Source organism: Schistocerca nitens, chromosome 4 (genome assembly GCF_023898315.1).
Source record: "Schistocerca nitens isolate TAMUIC-IGC-003100 chromosome 4, iqSchNite1.1, whole genome shotgun sequence".
NCBI lineage: Eukaryota > Metazoa > Arthropoda > Insecta > Orthoptera > Acrididae > Schistocerca > Schistocerca nitens.
The window spans coordinates 357,041,944-357,062,280 of record NC_064617.1 but is presented as its reverse complement, the minus strand read 5'-3'; the positions used below and the strand labels follow the sequence as shown (position 1 = coordinate 357,062,280).

General features: G+C 36.9%; 1 protein-coding gene across 1 annotated transcript in view; it reads right to left on the bottom strand.

Moving 5' to 3' along the window:
- Positions 1 to 1,921: 1,921 nt before the first annotated feature.
- Positions 1,922 to 20,337, bottom strand: part of LOC126251362 (uncharacterized) — a 93,924-nt gene continuing 75,508 nt past the window's right edge. Inside the window, exon 3 of the mRNA XM_049951740.1 lies at positions 1,922 to 11,601. Within this exon, the coding sequence (XP_049807697.1) occupies positions 5,334 to 11,585 (6,252 nt within the window). The 5' untranslated portion in view covers positions 11,586 to 11,601 and the 3' untranslated portion in view covers positions 1,922 to 5,333. The remainder of the gene's footprint in view (positions 11,602 to 20,337) is intronic.

The window sequence follows — 20,337 nt, the reverse complement described above, 5'->3', positions numbered from 1 at the left end:
AACACGAAAGCAATCTCAGGCGCCAAGGTTAATAAGAGTGTATTAAAATATATAAAACATCACACATATTTCGGGATGAAATATTTCTATGAAGAAAGTCCAGAACCAACAGAAAATGAAGCTAACACGAGTTATGATGCAATCAGTGCGGAATTTATGAACAATGTATTTACAAAAAAAGTCATGTCTTTTCCTCATTGACAACAGTAACTTTTCAGTTTCTGTCATTATACTGGCTCAATAAAATTTCCAGCAAAAAATCTTTTTTTTTTTGTATGGGGAGAAGTTCAAAGATTGTTTCTTTTTCTGTTTACTCTCCTTCATCTTCATCACGTGACACTTTCGATGACGAATACTGTGTGTCTACGACGTATCAATAATGACTGCATTCAAACCGTGATAATTGTGTCGATAGCCAATTTTGCGGTGTTGCCAAGCATGTTGAACCTCCTTTGGTGAATCCAAGTTTTGTGTTATACAACAGAGTGGAGTCCTGAACAGCATTCAAGTTCTGAACTACTGTCAAAATTGATCTCCAGTCAGGAATGTTTATATAGTCGGCCTTAAGACAGCTATTGAGAATTTCAATGTCGTCTTATGTGAACTAAAATAAGAGCCACAAAATATAGGGTGAAAGTTCAATCCATCCAAAACCATGTGACCCTGGTTGGTTATTCTAGGCTCATTAGCCCAGAATATTGATAATCTCTACAATCTTTAATCTTAAATTGGGCCAATACCAGTACCTCTCCCTCAGTGGAGAGTCTAGGAGTAATATTAGATGAAAACTTATCATCCTATACAGTCACTCCTATCTCTCCTCAACCATACATTTTTTGTCTAAAAAACACAGCAGAAACCCTCATTACCACCAGAGCAAAATCATTTCTACCCCAAACCATCACTCAGTCACTTAAGTGAAGTCCTTTACACAGCAGGAACCGAACTCTGGAATAACTTCCCTCATTATATCAGCGAACCAAATTACAGCTCCAGCTTCAAAAGACGTTCAGTGGCATATCTACCACACAAACGATGTTGTCTGTCTTTGTTCCTTGCATGCTCTCATTACTCAATTGGATCAAAGTATCTTTCTTTCCAACTGGATCATTCTCATTTACCATTAACTTCTAACTGGTATACACTACCTAAATTACTATGCCTCAGATCTCACTATCTCAGAAAATATCACTTCTCTATAGCTACATATACATTTTGTTATTGCTCCAGCAATAGCAGTAGTGTTGGTAGCAGCAGAAGCCCTAGCTGTTTTTCACACAGTCATTGGATTACATTTAAATCATTGCATTAATGCCATTGTATTACTATTTATTTATTTATTATACTAAAATTGTAATTTCTAAAGTAATTATGAAATAAAAATACTGGAAGCCTGAATATGACCTAGTTAAATAAATAAATCATAATAATTACTTTCAGAGCGCTTATAGATGATAAAAGCTGAAAATGATTCATTGATATACCAGTAAGCTATCTAGAAGCAACCTCCCTGTGATTTACTGTATTAAAAGTGATCCTACAGCTGGACTCTTTCAAATTTTGAGTATTTAGGAGTCAGAGAATTTCTTGGATATGCTCTTTCAGTTACTGTTAGACCTTTCATGTCTTCTACATCTATATCTTAACGATCTCACAAATTTTCTCCCACCCAAAAGGGGACAATTAGCTCATGGATGTAAAGGGGGAAACATCAACCAACATAAAAAGTGTGAAGGCAAATTATCTTTGTCCCAGTGCACTACAAGCTAAAAAAAAAAAAATTCACTCATTAGCATTAGGAACAATACTATAGTTAAAATACTTACCATCCTCCCAAAATTGCAATAAATTTGTTGATTTTGCAGACTAAATGCTTAATATTTTTTTATTAAAAAAGGTGTCTCAGGTAGAAATAAAAGCATTGAAATTAATATTGACATTTATTTTTTACATGTATGTACACATTAATTACCGTACCAAAATATTTCAGCTCCAAAATACTCAACAAAATAAAAGTACTGAGAAATTCTAGAGAGAGATGTATATAGCGCTATGCTATGAATCATAAAAGCCGATGATTTTATATTGTGTGTATTTTAAGTCTTAAAAATTAAGTAATATCAGAGATTTTGCAAGAAAATTAACATGCAATATTTCTGCCATTTCTAGTTACACTGATACATTTATCTGCCTACTCTGCCAAAAAGCTCACAATCTGAAATGTATGTGATAAGCAGTGTTATCCTCGTGAAATACAGGGGATGACACTGTTGAGATTTGTCACTGAAATTGTGGAACCAATACTACTATTAGAATCCAAAACTACAATGCTATACATAACATCTGTAATATCTATAGCTTTACACAAAGAAGCAATAACTAAAGTTATATTTGATATCTCTTTTTACTTAAATCTTAAGTATCTAGAAATCTGAACATCCAACCTACTGTTGATAGTAAAATTACTGTGTCATACATCTACATTTGTTTCAAATATGTGACATTATTTACAACACACAATAGTTTTGTACTGCAACTACATGTATTAGGACACAGCTGGACAAACATGATGAGATCCCCTTTGCGAAGTGTACCAATCAAACATGATGACATGTCCTGGTAATTTGAGAATACCTCTATTTGAAACTGACAAAGCACAATTCATTCTTGCCTCAATTTATTATGAAGCATCTTCAGTCAATACATGTCACTCACAGTAAACATATTACAATGACCCGTGATTGACTTGAGAATTAAATTCAGATCCATTCACTTTGATATTCAATGTGTTTCAGCAATGGAGAAACACAATGACATCAATAATCCTTTGTTGAAAACTGAAGACTGTTTACAATTCCACACTCTGAGGCCTACCTGCTCCTCTTATTTCTGATAGGTTACAGAAACAAAGAAATACAGTTTGCGTAAAGACAAAACAATGTCACTTATTTCACGATTTCAAAAATCGAGCTTGTCTCAATGTTCAACAACATATTTTGCGTCATGTATAACTTATATTCTATGACCTTCAGTTCAGTTTTAGCAGAGTCAAAATCAAATTATCTCTCTAATCAGTCCATTTACCACATGTCTTTCCCCTATTACTATTTGCTTTTTTGCATGATTACATTTTTGGTCTACATAACAACCTGCTCTGCATATTATCTATTATTTTCCTTCCAAATAATTTGAGCCTACTGTCTGTTTTAGTAAACATATCATTTATATCATTTGAGAGTAGAGAAACATTCAGATAGAATTCTTGAATTTCAACATAATCCATATAAACACTAACGAAGAATTTATTCTTTCTTCGCCTTTCCGTTTTTGAGATGAGCACCTGATTTCTTTGTTTACAAGGATAACCATCCTATCCATGAAATCTTCCTTTATTTGCCATAAGGATGTACATTAAGTTATAACTACTTCAATGCAAAGCCAATTTATACCCTTGAGATGTGTATTTACACTGCTTTCATAAAAACAGTTGCTTGTAGTTACACAAAAAATCATGGACTGTAAACAACTAAAGTTCATATAAGAAGTAAATTTGTCAATTCTATTTTCTTTCACTGCAGATACTAAACATAAATTGTAAAGACTCTCACAAGTGAAAGCTTTCACACTGTATGCACATCTCAACCAAAGTTGTACTGTAACAACCTCCTCTTGTATAGTTATTAATTTAATAGAGCTGTGTATCCATAGTAAAAACACCAGAACAAGACAAAATATGATTTATGTAGAGCCACAAATTGCTAACTCTACAGTCTCATCTTTAAAGTGGAGTTCTCAATGTCGTGTATCTGTTTCCCTTTTTCATGAATACCACATATAACAAATTGTTTTAGTTTTCCTTCTCTTAATGTCTTGTATGTTGACTAATTGTTTTCTTTGATATTAAATTCTTTCTTTTGTGTTTTTTCTCTTAATACTTAATTATCTTTAAACACATTTCACATAATTCTCAAAATGTATACCAATGTGAAAATAAAGCACTTTCAACACTTTGCAAAATAAATGAATGTCTAAGCCTAAATACACATGAATATGGTTTTTTTTTTTAGTTGTAGCACGTAACAAGAGCTCCAGATTAATCCAAAATATCTCTGAAATAACTATGCATGATATATTTCTAGTTTCTAAGTAAGTAGGCATTTTACGTTAAAATCATCCTCTTACCATCGGTCACCATCTAGGTTGGAGGAATAACCTAGCTCATGGTTACAAAAACTGATAAAATTGTATAAAGTTTGTCACACAAATAAACAACAAAATTAAATTATTTCAGAAATAAACTTTTGTATATTCAACTCAATGACTTTTTAATATCTGGTATATTAAATTATACAGTGATACACTAAACTCTAGCCAGTTAAAACTCTCTGAATTATAGTACATAAAAAAGTAAAAAACCTTTCTGAGACTGCTCTCAAGTACAATGTTTAATACACAATAGAATGACATGGTATACCCATCACTGAAAACTAGGTACACATACTTTATGGTATCAGATACAACACACAAAAACTATTTTTTCTCTGTACAAATCCATGTCATTTTATAACACACAATGTTACATCATATTTTTTTGAATGAATCATTTTTGCCAGAGACTGAGAATAAACATGATGCTACTGCACTAAAAATTGACTTCTTATACAGAGGTTGCATGACAAATAATACATAAAGTTACAGTGAACATTCTCCCAACCAATATCCACAGCTATCTTCTACCAATCACATTATCATTAAGTTAGTTACAGAGACACCCTTTTGGTACCTAAACTTTAGTCCTTTTTCTCAAGTGAGAAAATGGTTAGGAAATACAACTGACAGTCTTTCCTCAATATGTTAGAGCAACAAAACAAGTAACTCCTCAAATTAAGGTACATCTCCCCTTTCTATATGTATTCTGTTTTGAAGACAGTTCAATTTCTCTTCAACACCACAGACTTTCTGATTGACACTTAGCAGTGACCCAAACACATAACACAAAAACAGTCCATTTGATGGCACTCATCTCAGACATTTGTAAAGATGGCAAACAATTTAAATTTGTAAAACCATATTGTAATGAATAGATGCAGAGCTGGTACAACATTACAAACTGTGAAATATGAAATAATTTTATACCTGTGTTCCATAAACTTAGCTATGTACACTTTACCAAGAAATCATTAATGTAAACCAACATTTACACACTGGACAAGCTTCAATGAATTCAAAATCACATACTTGAAGCACTGAAACTTTCAGATTCAATCCAAACAAAATTCTTCAAGAATCACGACTCTTAATACAACACTGACAGCCTGTCAGTATTGGTACTTTTACATGAAATCTAATTCATCATCAGATATTGGTTCCAGGCCAGCAATGTCATTATCTCCTGAATCAGCTAAATTTAGATTGTCCTTTAACATTTCGTCACTATCAGCTCTCATTTTCGTGTGGCATTCATCAATAACTTTCTCATTCATTCCATTTAAACCTACTGCTAATGGAGGTTTCAGATTGTCTGCAATCTCTGCCTCCTGCATTTCATTTTGTCCTTTTGTTAATGTTTCTACATTCCTATCAGCACAATCTGGTCCTTGTAAGATAGAATGATCTCCAACCTCCTGAAGTATTTGTTCATCTTCCTCAAAAACATCTGGCACAGTGTGCCGGACGTTAAAAGAGAGGTTTTCAACCCCTACTAATGATGGGCAACAATCTGAAATGCCAGCAGTTATTTCACTATTTGTGCTAAGATCATTTGCAGGAACAAACGGAATGTCTGTTCCAACCTCATCACCAGAAACCAACGCATCACCTTCACTGCTGGCATCAAGAGCAACCACTACTTCATTGCTAGCAACTTCACTAGCACTCACAAGTTCAACTTCATGATCAGCATTTGCAGTCTCTAGCCCTTGCCTTGCTTTCTCTACCTCTGCCTCACTGTTAACATCCTCAGTCTCAATTTTACAGTTTACATCATCATCAGTTTTGTCTTCACATGTTGAAACTACTTTCTGTGTACCACAGCTTGAATCTGTAATCTCAATCTCTTGAGCTGTAGTTCCAGCCTCAACTACTTCACTTTTTCCAGTTGTGTCAACTCCACAGTTGGAAATCAGAGGTTCCATTTCACTCTCCTTCGTGTCAACCAAATTAGTAGAATCTACAGACTGAGCCCTCTGATCAACATCCACTGGTGTGCTCTCTTTAGCAGATTCTTGGACAGTAACCTGGTGACTCTCATCTGAATTGTTAGTACCATCATGATCAGTACATGGACTGCAGTCATCAACACCAACATCTTTGGAGTTAGTATCATTAGTGGCTTTCATTTCAAGACCATCATTAAAGGTTTGAATCTTCTGAGAAGCAAACTGGGTACTTAACTCGTTATTGGGATTCAGAACCTGCTGTTCATGCTCTGTATCCAGAGTCTCTGTTTGAAGCACATTTTCTGCTTCATGACTAGCATTCAGAGCATCCAGATTGTGACCAGAATCTGGACTTTCTACCTCTTGCTCAACATTGTCAATCTTTAGCTCATGACCACTATCCAATGTAGCAGAAATTTCCTCGTATTCTATGTCTTGGCCACTATCTGAAACAACAATCTTGTTATCTAATTTAGAAGAAACATCACAGGTGGTATTAATAGTTCCCTTATAACTACTGTCAGTCTCTTGACTGGCATCACAGACACCATCAGGTTGAGTAAGCAGGTCCAGTTCTGTATCCTTGACTTCTGAACTGTCACAAGTATATTTGTGGCAGTTAAGTTCATCCAGTTTTGGTGCTGTATCATTACTATTTTTTCCAGAATCTATCTCCATACACTCTACTGTATCTGCTTCTGATGGTGAATGCACTTCAATGCTTCTACTGCCTGTTTCGGTACCACCAACTACGTCATCCGATGCAATGTTAAGCATTTCATTTGCTTCTTTATTCTCAACCAGAAGAACATCTTTTATTAATCCATTCTCAGTAGCACCTGCCTCACCTTCACAAATTTCATTCAGCAATACATCCTCTAAAGAATCTTTTGTAGAATTAACTTCATTTTCATTATTAGCTGCTAGTACAAGATCTGTTGGAGGTGTCACTTCACCTAGGGCATGAGTTTCATTTTCAGGCTGGCTGATTGTTTCAACGGACGTATTTGTGTCACATTTTTCAGAGGCATTGCTTTCTATTTTTGCTATTTCACTAACTTCATCTGAGTTCTGTTTATTCAGTAGGTCTGAATTATCTACACACTCAACCTGCTCAATAATTATCTTTCCATTTATCTCACTGCCAGTCTCTCCCTCCACTATTTCTATAGGCTTTTTATCAACTTGTTCCTCATTTACTATGTTTTCAGTGATATCTTCAGGGTGAAAAATTTTGTCACTTTTGAATTGTTCCTTTTTATGACATTCTAACACAGTGTCCTTATCATTACATTCTAACACTGTCTCATCATCACGATATATCTCTGATGGTAGTTCACTCTCATCACACTTGTCATTATTACCACATGTTTCCACAATTTCATGCGTAACTGTGCTGTTTGTTGTATCCAACATAACCTGCTTTTCTTGGTCAGTGGCTTGTTGTTCTTCCTCATTTACACTTTCCACAAGAACTGAATTGCTATGTTTATCTACACTGTCAACTTTATACTTGTGTTGTGGACTGGCTCCTGCACTATCAATACAATATGCATCATGGTGCCCAACATTCTGATTTACTGTCTCAATTTGTGACTGTTTACAGCTACTTTCTGTAACTATACTGCCTTTTACAGATATCACAGAATCATCTTTTGTAACACTATTTGGAAAATCTTTGTTACCTCCAAGTGAAATGTCATCTGTCATAAGCATGTCATCAGAAGTCTTGTCTTCGAGGACATTATTTTCACCCACTGCAAGTTCATGAGTGCTGTCTTCCAAATTTTGATTTTTATTATCTGTAATGTCAGTAGAAAGTTCCAAATTGCTCTCCTTAGCACTGGTGAGACACACTGTTTCATCATGTGACTGTACTTGTTGACTTCCATCAAGAACTTCCGATTCATTATCAACAAGCTGTTTTCTATTACCTTCATCATCTTCAAAATCTTTTAATTTAGTAACTTCACCTTCAATATTATTAACACTAGAAGTTTCACGGCTACCTCCTTCATTGTCCCAATCCTTGTGGCTATTATTTAATTCCACATCACCTGGCAACTTAATGTTAGTATCTGCCTGGTCAGTATCACTTGAGGTTTTTGTATCGGTCTTTGCTTCATTTTCTACAACAATTTTATCTCCATAGTTCAGTTGATGCAGTATTTCTTCTGGATTGTGTGTTTCTCCTTTTAAATATTGAGTTACTGCTTCAGCAGTTTCACTAGGAACTACTGCTGCCAAATTTTGGGTAACCGAAGTGTGCTGCAGGGTATTCATGCCATAAGGAGGTTTCTCCATTGACGACTTACTTGTTTTATCAATACCTGAATTAACTGCATCTGCTGTTTGTCTCAAATTCCTGATTCCCGTAACTGATATCAGATCTTCTTCTGAACTCTCACCAAAAATTTCTTCCAGAAGCACAGCAATTTCATCTGAACTTTTCGGCTTTTTAGCTATTTCTGGGGAACATACAGAAGAACTTTCTTTGGACGATTCAATCTCTGCTTTGGATGCTTTTGAGTTCTCAAGAATGTGGTCTGTTTTATTTTTATCCATCTCGGCAGGTGGACATATATCTGCATCACTACGTATCCTCTGCTGACTGTGTTCAATGTCCTGTTTCTTTAACACAGGAACAGTGTCACAATTATCAAATGGGATACTTTTCTCGCGGTCAGTATCATGCATTTCACCAGTCTCCACCATTTCAAGAGACTTATTTACATTTGACTTTCTCTCTTCGTCAGTATTTTCAAGGTTTTCAACCTGTGTAGCATCTGTATCTTCATCTTTCCTCTCTACAGTTTGCACTGTTCCAATATCAGCTTCTGCATTCATTTCAGTATTACTGCCATCATATGTCATGTTCATCTCATACGTTACACCTTTCTGTATTTCACTATCACTGCTACAAATATTTAATGAAGAAAAATCATCTTCCCTTATTAATGAAAGCACACCCTGAGGACTATCACATTTGTGTAAAACAAGAACAGGCTGCCTTCCAGTATGTGAAAGTTCATGCAACCTTTCCTCTGCAAGACTACTGTACTTATTATTGCACATGTCACATTTGTAAGTGAGATTTTTAGCTCTTGTGAATTCTTTTTCTACAGCTGTTTGTTTTCTTCTTACAGGCACGCTTTCTATTTTACGCTTCTTTACGCCTGGTGTCTTGTCTGGCAGATCCATTTTTCTCTTCCTAGATGCAGCAGTTTTTTCTGACAATGGAGATGTGTCCAATGTATTAACATCAGATTTCTTAATATGTTGTACAGTTGTTATCTTTGAATGCAATTTACCAAAAACTGACTTGCTGTCCCCATGGGATAAACTCTTCTTGTTTTTGAAATCATTACCAGTTTTTCTTGTTAACACACTTTTTGCATGAGGCCTTTCCCTTGGTTTACTATACTTCGGTAGCACACTACCTTTATGAGAGATCACAGTATTCGGTTTATTCTTCTCAAGAATGAGTTGTGTCTTTTTATTATTAGTTGGACTACTTTTAGCAACAGCAGCTTCTGGTAACATTTTCCTCAATGCCACAGATCTTATTTGTGAAAGTCTTATTTTAGAAGTGTTTCTATCACCTTTAGTTTCTAATTTGGATAATGCAATTTTTGCTTTTCCTGAAGAAATTACTTGTTTTTGGCCCTTTCTTAACAAACCAGGTAGATTTTCATTTTTACTCTGGATTCGAACAGGAAGTGCAGATTTACTCAAGTTATTTGAAATGCTACTTCCTCTTTTTGTTCTCGTTCCAGATGTTTCATTGCTATTTCTTCTTAAGATCCTTATTTCAGAAGCAGTTTCAGTATTTATAGAATTTCTTCTTGAAACTCTAGCAGGTGTAGTTTCAGTACTTGTGCTACTTCTCCGCGGCACTTTCTTCCCTCCTTCAATTTCAGCATTTACGCTACTACTTCGTGACACCATCTTTCCTGATGCAGTCTCCACTATCATTTTCGTCCTTGTTTTTTTCTGTGAAGTAATTTCAGCATTCATGCTGCTTCTTCGGGACTTCCTCTCAGATGAAATTTCAGTGTTCATGCTACTTCTCTCAGACTTCTCTGTTGAAGATTCGACATTCTCACTGCCTTTCTGTATCGTTCTCTTCTCAGATGGAACTTCAGTGTTCAAGCCATTTTTTCGTAATGTTTTCTTTTCTGATGCTGATTCATTATTACTGCTGCTTCTTCTGGAAGTTCTTGTTTTTGTTATGGTTTCAGTGCTTAGACTATTTTTCCTAGAAACTCTTCTTTCTGGTAATCTTTGAGCATTCACTTTCAGTGGTGAAACTGATAACTTTTTCCCTAGTTTCTCCTGCTCAGTGTTTTCTGCAGTAGATTGGTCACTTGTCCTCCTATAACTCTTCTCATTTTTGTTACTTGTGGTTACATCAGTAGTTACGCTTGACACATTTCTGGAGTTAGAAGCAGCCTGAGTGCTTTCTTCTGCACCTGTTTCATTCAGTTGTCTGCTATTTATTTCAAAGATTTGTTTACCATCTTTGAATTGTTGTTCTTTGGATGTATTTACAAATTCTACAGGAAATGTTGAGCTGCCACCTCTACGTGCTCTCTTTGGCTGCACAATCATTTCATTAGCTGTATCATTTAGAACAACCTGAGATTCATTAAATCTGCGTTTGAGAGATCTCTGTGACAGAAAACCTTTGCCGAAAGGATGGCCAGCAGGATATCTCGACACATCGAAAAGCTTCACCAGACATTTCTTAACTGTTGGTGAAGTTGCTCTAGGTAATACAGGTTGTGTGGCTACATGTACCTCTTTAGGTTTCTTTTTTGACCAACAAGAGTCACAAATTTTTACACCAAGAGCACCTCTCAATCGTAGTTTATCACGATCAAACACCACAGATTTACATTCAGCACAGCACCTGCTAGCCTTACGGTTCTCTCTCACTTTACTCAACATTGTTGGAGTGCTGCCTTTATGTGGTGGTATGTTGGTGTTCACACGTTTTCTTGACACTGCACTGTCAACATTCATTATGTCTGAATCACAGTTTGTAGGGTGCCTGTTTCTACAAGATAACGAACCAATGTCCTCGTTACGATTCTGCCATGCACCAGTTCTCAGAGCTTTTCCAACTTCCTCTGTAACTTGTATGCATCTGGTCTTTGTTCCTGTAAGCCCACCTCTGAGTGGTGGCCTACTTAAATCCTCACCTTTTAATCTGTTTTTACTTGATTTTCGTCCTTTTTTAAGATTGTTTGAAACCACTACCTCTTCATGAGCCAAAAATACTGGAGCCTCATCTCTCAAAATTGTTTTCAAAGTTTGTTTTCTTCTGTCATGCCTTCCAGTTATAACTCTTATTTTTGTGTCTGTGTCAGAAAGTTTATTGTTAGGTTGAATTTCAACTGATTTCCTTGTAGAAATTCGTGTCATGGGCAAGCTGTTGTTTCTGAAACAGAAAATAAAATTAGTGTTTTTTTTTTTTTATTACACACAACATAACAAGCAGAGCAGTTTCTTTACAATGATTCCCTCTGAAATACCAAGTTTCTCTTAACAAGATTTAATACTGAAAAAACAAATATAAGAAGAAGGATCAGAGTGGAAGAGAGCCACTGATATTGGTGGTAACTTCAAATGGACTCAAGTATTTACACTAAACATTCACTTCATGCAACATTTGCTGTCCACAATTTCATTTCCTCTACTACTTTCATTATTTGATCCTTTTTCTTTCCCTATAACCCCAATGCATACAGTTAGAGCCTCAAACATCTGCATGTTCAACATCATTACACAACACCTTTCAAAACAACTAGTATTAAATTAATACTTCACAGAAGAATATCTGAAGAGGACAAGGGAGACAGCAATGAAAGTAAGTATTGAATACAATGAAAATGGACAGAGACGTTAGTGGAAGGGGAAACCAGATAGTGGGTTCTACAATGCAGTTTGAAACCAGCAGATGGCCATGAAAACAGCTCAGCTGAGCATTAGCGTCAGACAAAGCAACAAACTGTATGTGAACTGTATATGTATTAATCCACAATAGCCAGTTGCACTGCAGTGCATATATCACATTCTGAAGAGCAAAATATCTTGCATGTCAGACATAAGAATCTTTGTCTAGTGTTATTACTTAACACACTCAGCAACTTCATTTTTGCACCACATAAGAGTGATCATGCATCATCAAGATTTACATACACGGTGAGTCATGTCTGATTTACAAAGAGCATCATGATTCTATTCCACTTCCAGGAGCACCAGTGTACTGCCCAGTTAAAATGGCTTCATTCACTGGTGTGGAGCATGCTTGCCGTGTGTTTTGGTTCCACAAAACAAACTCTGCAACAACTGTTCACCATAAACTTCACACCAAATATGCCAAAGAACCTCCATGCTCGTCTACGATCTACTCTTTGCAAATTTACTCTTACCAAGTTGAAAGTGTGTGGCCCTTTCTTCTGCACGGAGAAAACTGTCACTGGTTTTGTGTATCTGGATATGGTTGTAAACTTTTTAATTCCAGAGATTGATGAAGATGACCGAGATGGGGTGGTTTACTACCAGCAAGACAGTGCACCACCTCATTTCCTCATGAAAACTTGAGGTTTCCTCGATAATAACTTTCCAGATAAGTGGACTGGCCATAAACAGCCAGCCCCAGACTTGACACCACTGGATTTCTTTCTACGGGGTTTCATTAAAGACAATGTGTATGTTCCTCCCCTACCAAACAATTTAGCAGACCTGAAAAACTGAATCTACGCTGCCACTGCACAAGCTACACTGAATTTCCTGCAACAAGTGTAGGAAGAAACTGATAACTGATGGGATGTTTGCCACATCACAAATGGTAGTCACATCAAACGAAAATGACACTTGAGACTTTTATGTGAAACTTCAGGTTGTTTGTTACAAAATGACAAATCTACCAATTATGTAAGTGATATCAATGAATTTCAATATCCTAGGTTGTTAAGTCCTTTTTGACTTGCCCTATAACAGGGGCACACAAAGCTTTTGCACTAACTCATGAAAGAAGGATACATTTTGGGCTAATATTCATACAACCTTCTTTATCGAGTTTGCACGGGCACTTCTGTCATGCCCACAATCGACAATTGTAATGTGCTGCAAGTTACATTTGGCACATTATGAATGCTGCTTCACTGCAACACCATTTAAACAACAGATGTAGCACCCAAAAATAAAATGGGAGGAAATTAATTGCTATCTTCAATTTTCTTCAGTTTTTGGCCAATAATGGTATGGTAAAAACACACAACTGCACTTTCCCTATCAACCGTTTCACTCTGCATATAGTGAGGATATGTTAATATCTGAAACTAGTTCATACCTAATGGCTGACTTTGTAATAATGCCACAATTGGAATGTGATAGAGCAGGATGCCTATAATGTTTCCCTCTACTTGTGTCCACATTTTACCACTTTGGGTGCCGCAAAAATTGGTGATACACAAGTGTTTGTATATAATTTACAAGTTTCCATTCCTCACTCAACACAAAAACTAGTGCAGTAACTCAACTCAACAAAAAGATGTTTCGTTAAAAAGTAATTAGGTCATTCCATGTCAAATCACCTATTTTCAGAACATTTTCCTGCTCAACCGTCATGGATTTCGAAGAAATTTTATAAGAACACTTGCACATTTTGTCAATGAACATTGGTGAAGTTTAACATTCATCAAAGCAATATTGACTGAGATATAGTCACTTTTTTGATTCCACACACAAATTTTAGTAGGGCGAGTGTGAATTTCTGGCGACGTTTTAGCTGTTATGTCTCGAGCATTATTTTGTTGGAAGAAATGAATTTTGGCCATAAATTTCACAGTTTGACTTCTTACATCTCAGGGACTAAAAGTATGATAAACCTAGAACTTGGCATGTAGTAACCTAAGAAATCAAAGTTCTCGAATACAAAGTTTCATTCACATGACCCTTTCCAATACTGAATAAATTAAGTGCAAAGTTGATTTTGCAACGAAGCTCAAAAATACAGTATTTTTTACCTGATTTTGCTAAAAACTATGTTCTATGGAACTTTCCAAACTGGGCTCATTAAAAAGACCATTAGATAATTCGAATAAAGAAGAAAATTAAAATTTCCAATTTTTATCTCTTTAAGGGTAAATACATGCAAAACAAGAAATGTAGTACACAACAACTTGGTAGCACAAGGATGCGGAATACAAATTTGTCAGTAAGATGACAATTTTTGTGGAAAGATGAACATTAAAGTTTCAAAATCAGTCTCATTCAAAATAACTTGTTTTAATCCTTCCAGAACAGTGGGTTTAATTTCTAATACGGGCTAACAATCTCTATGTATAGAAGAAAATGTTCTGACTGGTTCACTGACTCATCACTGCCAAGCCCAAAGCACCAGGAGGCATTGTTTACGGAGGGATTTTTCGAAATTCCACCTCTAAAAGGATGAAAGGTTTTTTGAAAATATGTCGCTACTAAAGCAATTTTGAAGCTATAACTATGAAAAATTGTTATTTGGTTTCTCAGTCACAGAAATAAAGAAAGAAAGAAAAGGAAAAAAAAATTACCTACTTCAGCATTTTTGAAAATGCAACTGCAAACAGGGTGAAACAGGAGATGGAAGTATTTATAATATTTCGTAATATTACAACATTTTTAAAGCTTAATCAATGAAAACTGATATCTGACTACTTCATTATAAATGAAGAAGTACACGCTAGGGGACAAAAGTTTCTATGGAAACAACATCACATGAACTGGCAGGATCAACAAAAAAAAATTTGAAAGAGACAATGCTTCTATGACCTTACCAGCAAATGTGGGAAGTTTTGAAAGTGTTGCAATTAGTGACCTTAAACAAAGAATGCTATTTAACAGTCTCCATGATACAATGGTTTCGTTAAAACTGCATAGAAAAGAAGCGGGTCTTAATACATTAATTTTTCAATAAGCCTACCACATGTTTATAAAATTATTTTTATTGTAATTACTGTGCAAACTAATCATTATTGAATGTAAAATAGATATCATGTTTAAATGCTATTCCGTGTACAGGGATATCTGTTTGAGATACCAGCTACACTGTTTATAGACCACTGATTTGTATAAATATAAATTCAATTAAATTTTTCTTTTTTAAATCTGGAAATCTTTTACAAAGAATTGCTTTATTAAATTTTAATATCCTGTCTGGAGCTTTAATTGTGTACACTGCTTGCACAGTTTGTAGATTCACACATAAGCAGTGGACACAACAACATACAAATTCAATTTAAAAAAAAGAGAAATCTGTGCAGACCATATAGTCTATGCAAGTGAAGCAGCAGGCACAAAGCTAGTGCTACATAAATCAAAGCGAACTAACCGGAAAAATTATGTTGCGAATAAAGTTTTAACTTTGGCTTCTTATATCTCACTGATTAAAGGCATGATAAACATACAACCTGGACATAACTTAGCAACATAGGGTTTTCCAAATATGAAATATCATGCACGTAATGCTTTCTAAATTTCTATTTCAACAAACTGTGGCCTGTGTTTTGTTGGACATATTTTTTATTTGTATATCGACAAGTAATATCTCACTATATGGTGTTGGTCCACTGTGACATTGTTTACATTTTATGTCATGATTGTACATCGTTAACCACCTCTTGCAGAAATGGCTGAAGTCTTCCAGCAACGAACATAGACTCAGTTGCAGAACCAAGGTCCTGTGGCCAACCCTTCCTGCTGCCTTATGCTGACTAAATCTTTGGCCTCCCCCAGCTAAACTGACCGGTTTGCAGATATGCACCCCATCCCCTGACACAAGACTACCCACTAGCCCACAAAAACAGCCTCTGCTTGTTGTAGAAAGCCTGTATTCCCCCCTGTGGACTAACAAGATTCAGCATAAAATGCACTGTGTTTCACTATTTGTTTAACAGAGAGAATAGTACACACAGTGTATTCTTCAAGTCTAACGCTCGGCGCAGTCTGCACTGGTGTGCTCGTTGCTTAGATCCTTACAAGGTTAATTAAAACTCAGTAGAATCACTTTCCAGTAATATGCCAGTGTTTTGATGAGTGCTAATCTTTGGATTGGAAAAAATACCATCAAAATGCCACAATACAAATTTTATTCAAAGAAAATTGGGCTAGAGTCTGTAGACAGATGGTCAGTGGAGCAAAATTTACTTATGGCTCTATAATGGGAGGTCCAAGTTGCAGGTAATGACCAAATCAAAAAGAAAAATGCCTCAACATGCAAGAAATAGCACAAAAATGCTGTTACAATCCATTTGGGAAGAAAAACCACATTGTCAAATGTAGATCTTACCATGGGCAATCGTTTCAAAAATGGTGCAAAAAGAAATATTATACCTGGAAACAAAATTAACACAAGATGCAAAGCACATACATTCAAATTCAGATTTTCTATCTTCAGATGAATTACAAATGGATACTTTGGGAACACTAAATCAAAGTTTAACTTCTATAGGCACTACTCCACTGAAAATTCAGAGGTTAACTGCTAGAGACAATCATAGCTACGTAAAAAGGAAACTGAACATGTGCAATGTCCAATTGCAGGCGAGATCACATCTGCCGTTAGATTTTCTGCAGGAAAAAGTCAACCAAGCCAATCCAAAAAATGTTTTAACTTATGTAAAGATTATGTTGATCTCACTGAGGAACTAAGAAAGGAAATTGGTATACCCAACAGGGCAAGAAAATTTCAACTACTGACTGTGGCTACAAAAATTGGGGCCAATACAGAAAACAGTAGCAAAGTTCGGCATTTCACAGCACACTGTCAAGTCAGCCTGATAGTTAAAGAGAAAGGCATTTGTGTTATACCAGATGCATGCAAAAGATAGCAAAAGCCTGGCAAAATGGTTACTGACTGAGTTGAAAACTTTTACGAAGAGTATGAATTCAGTAGGATGTGTCCAGGTAAGGAGGAAGGTGTGTCAGTTCGGCTAAGTGGTTCCAAAACACATACAAAAGTGACTGCTGTTGTGTAATCTGAAGGAGCTGTATGCAATGTACTGTAATACATTTGGACCTGAAATTGGCTTTTCAAAATTTTGTGGGGTACAGCAGCCCAAGTAGCTTCCACACGTTGCCAAAGATCATCTGGTGTGGCAGCTGGGGATGTAATCTGGGTCACTCGTTGAGCAACCATGGACCACATGTTTTCTATCGGCGAAAGATCCGGAGAGCGAGCCGGCCAGGGAAGCAATTCAATCTGGTTATTGACGAAGAACCTTTGGACAATGCGTGCCACGTGTGGTCGTGCATTATCCTGTTGAAATATGGCTGTGGCCGAGCCCTGAAGGTAAGGAAGGACAACTGGCTCCAGCACGTCGGATATGTAGCGCCAGATATTTAAAGTACCGGCAATGCGTACTAGAGGCGTGCGAGAGTAATATCCAATACCGCCCCATACCATAATACCCGGTGCAACACCAGTGTGGCAGTGCATAATGCAGCTGTCCAGCATCCTCTCTCCGCGGTGTCTTCACACTCGAATCCGACCATTGTGGTGCTGCAGACAGAAGCGTGCCTCGTCAGTAAAGACAACGTCATTCCATCCTGCCGTCCACATCCATCTGTCATCACACCATTGGCGACGGAGACATCTGTGGTTCTGCGTCAACGGTAGACGAAGCAATGGACGTCTTGCGGACAGACCACTCTGCTGTAAACGGCGTCGAATGGTACGCGCAGACACTGGATGATGCGTTACAGATGCAATGTGCTGTGCTATGGTTCGGGATGTCACTGAACGATCCGTCACTGCCATGCGCACAATTTGCCTATCAGCACGTGCAGTGGTGCACCGAGGTGAATGCGATCGACCACGTCGGTCCGTCGTACCCTCCTGCATCCAACGGTCACATATCCGCATTACAGTTGTTTGGTTTCGTCCAACACGACTAGCGATTTCTCTGTAAGATAATCCACAATCTCGGTAAGCCACTATCCTTACTCTGTCGAACTCGGATACTTGATCAAACGATGTTCGCAGTTGTCTACGGGGCATAACTGATCGTCTTGTGAAACAACCACAAAGTAAACACACGTGCCGAACGTACACTCGTCGAAATCGCCAAGCCTTAAATGGCGCTATGAGGTGGCGCCACAGGCGCGCGTGATGTGCGTCTGCGCTGATATTCTAATCAGTTGCATATCTCATCGCTGCAAACCCATGGTGTACATTTCACTTGATTCGGATGCTTCCTTCAGGGTGTTGCATTTACGGTGGCCAGCAGTGTAATTTGTATTCAAAGAGCTGTGTGTTACAAAGATAGCAAAATTGTCCTGTTGAAGAAGCAATAATGGCACACTTGGAAAAAGTATTCAATGAATGGGATCCAGAATAATCAACAGAATTCAAAAAGTGGGTTCACACTGATCGTGAGACATTGGAAACAAGTTTATTAACAGTTGACATCTTTACTAAAAAATTCATCACAATTTGAAAGCTGACTAGTCACAATTGTATGCCAAAACACCAGAGTCAGTATTTGAAGTTGTTGAAGGGTGACTTACGAGAAACTGAGTTGACTGCTCTGATCTGCTTTGCTAAAAAACATTTGTTTGTCGTTAAAGACACTGCTCAGAGATTTCACTGGGAAAATTCACAAGTTACATTATATGTTTCAGTAGCTTGTTCTTTCAAAGAGGGCATGTTGGACACTGTTAGTTGTTGCATTATTTCAAACAACTTGCAATATGATATGGTATTTGTACATGTGAGACAGGGTTGTAGCCTCTCCCTGATGTTATTCAATCTGTATACTGAGCAAGCAGTGAAGGAAACAAAAGAAAAATTCGGAGTCAGTATTAAAATCCATGGAGAAGAAATAAAAACTTTGAGGTTCGCCAATGACATTGTAATTCTGTCAGAGACAGCAAAGGACTTGGAAGAGCAGTTGAACGGAATGGATAGTGTCTTGAAGATGAACATCAACAAAAGCAAAACGAGGATAACGGAATGTAGTCGAATTAGGTCAGGTGATGTTGAGGGTATTAGATTAGGAAATCAGACACTTAAAGTAGTAAAGGAGTTTTGCTATTTGGGGAGCAAAATAACTGATGATGGTCGAAGTAGAGAGGATATAAAATGTAGACTGGCAATGGCAAGGAAAGCGTTTCTGAAGAAGAGAAATTTGTTAACATTGAGTATAAATTTAAGTGTCATGAAGTCATTTCTGAAAGTATTTGTATGGAGTGTAGCCATGTATGGAAGTGAAACATGGACGATAAATAGTTTAGACAAGAAGAGAATAGAAGCTTTCGAAATTTGGTGCTACAGAAGAATGCTGAAGATTAGATGGGTAGATCACATAACTAATGAGGAGGTATTGAATAGGATTGGGAAGAAGAGAAGTTTGTGGCACAACTTGACTAGAAGAAGGGATCGGTTGGTAGGACATGTTCTGGGATCACCAATTTAGTATTGGAGGGCAGCGTGGAGGGTAAAAATCGTAGAGGGAGACCAAGAGATGAATACACCAAGCACATTCAGAAGGATGTAGGTTGCAGTAGGTACTGGGAGATGAAGAAGCTTGTGCAGGATAGAGTAGCATGGAGAGCTGCATCAAACCAGTCTCAGGACTGAAGACAACAACAACAACAACAACAACAACACAACATGTGTTTATTAAAAAATTGATCAACTTTTGTCGATTTGAACAAAGATTGCCGAAATATATTACTTCAGTGATGGCCCAGCTCCATAATATAAAAATTATACAAATTTTGTCAATCGGAGTAGCCACAAAAACACTAATCTAGACTGGAACTGTTTTGGCACTGGAGACAGAAACTCTCTGTGTGATGGGACTGACAACACGACCGAACAATTGGCTACTCGCTTGAGCCTATGATGGCCATCATCAAATCAAATACTGATGCCAAAAGGTCTATTCAACTTTTGCGACCATGATATAGATGGCATCAAACATATATACTTACATTCCAAAACAACAAACCGAAGAAAGCAAAAAGTTACAAAAAGAAAGATGGTGAGAAAGCGTATGGTTGCCAGTAAGAGAGAACATTAGTTTGTACCACTTGACTTGAGCTCAGTTTGTATCGGCCAAATTTCTCATGACCCAAGTCTGAAACTGAAGTTGTCACCTTGTCATTATGTTGTATGTATGTATGTATG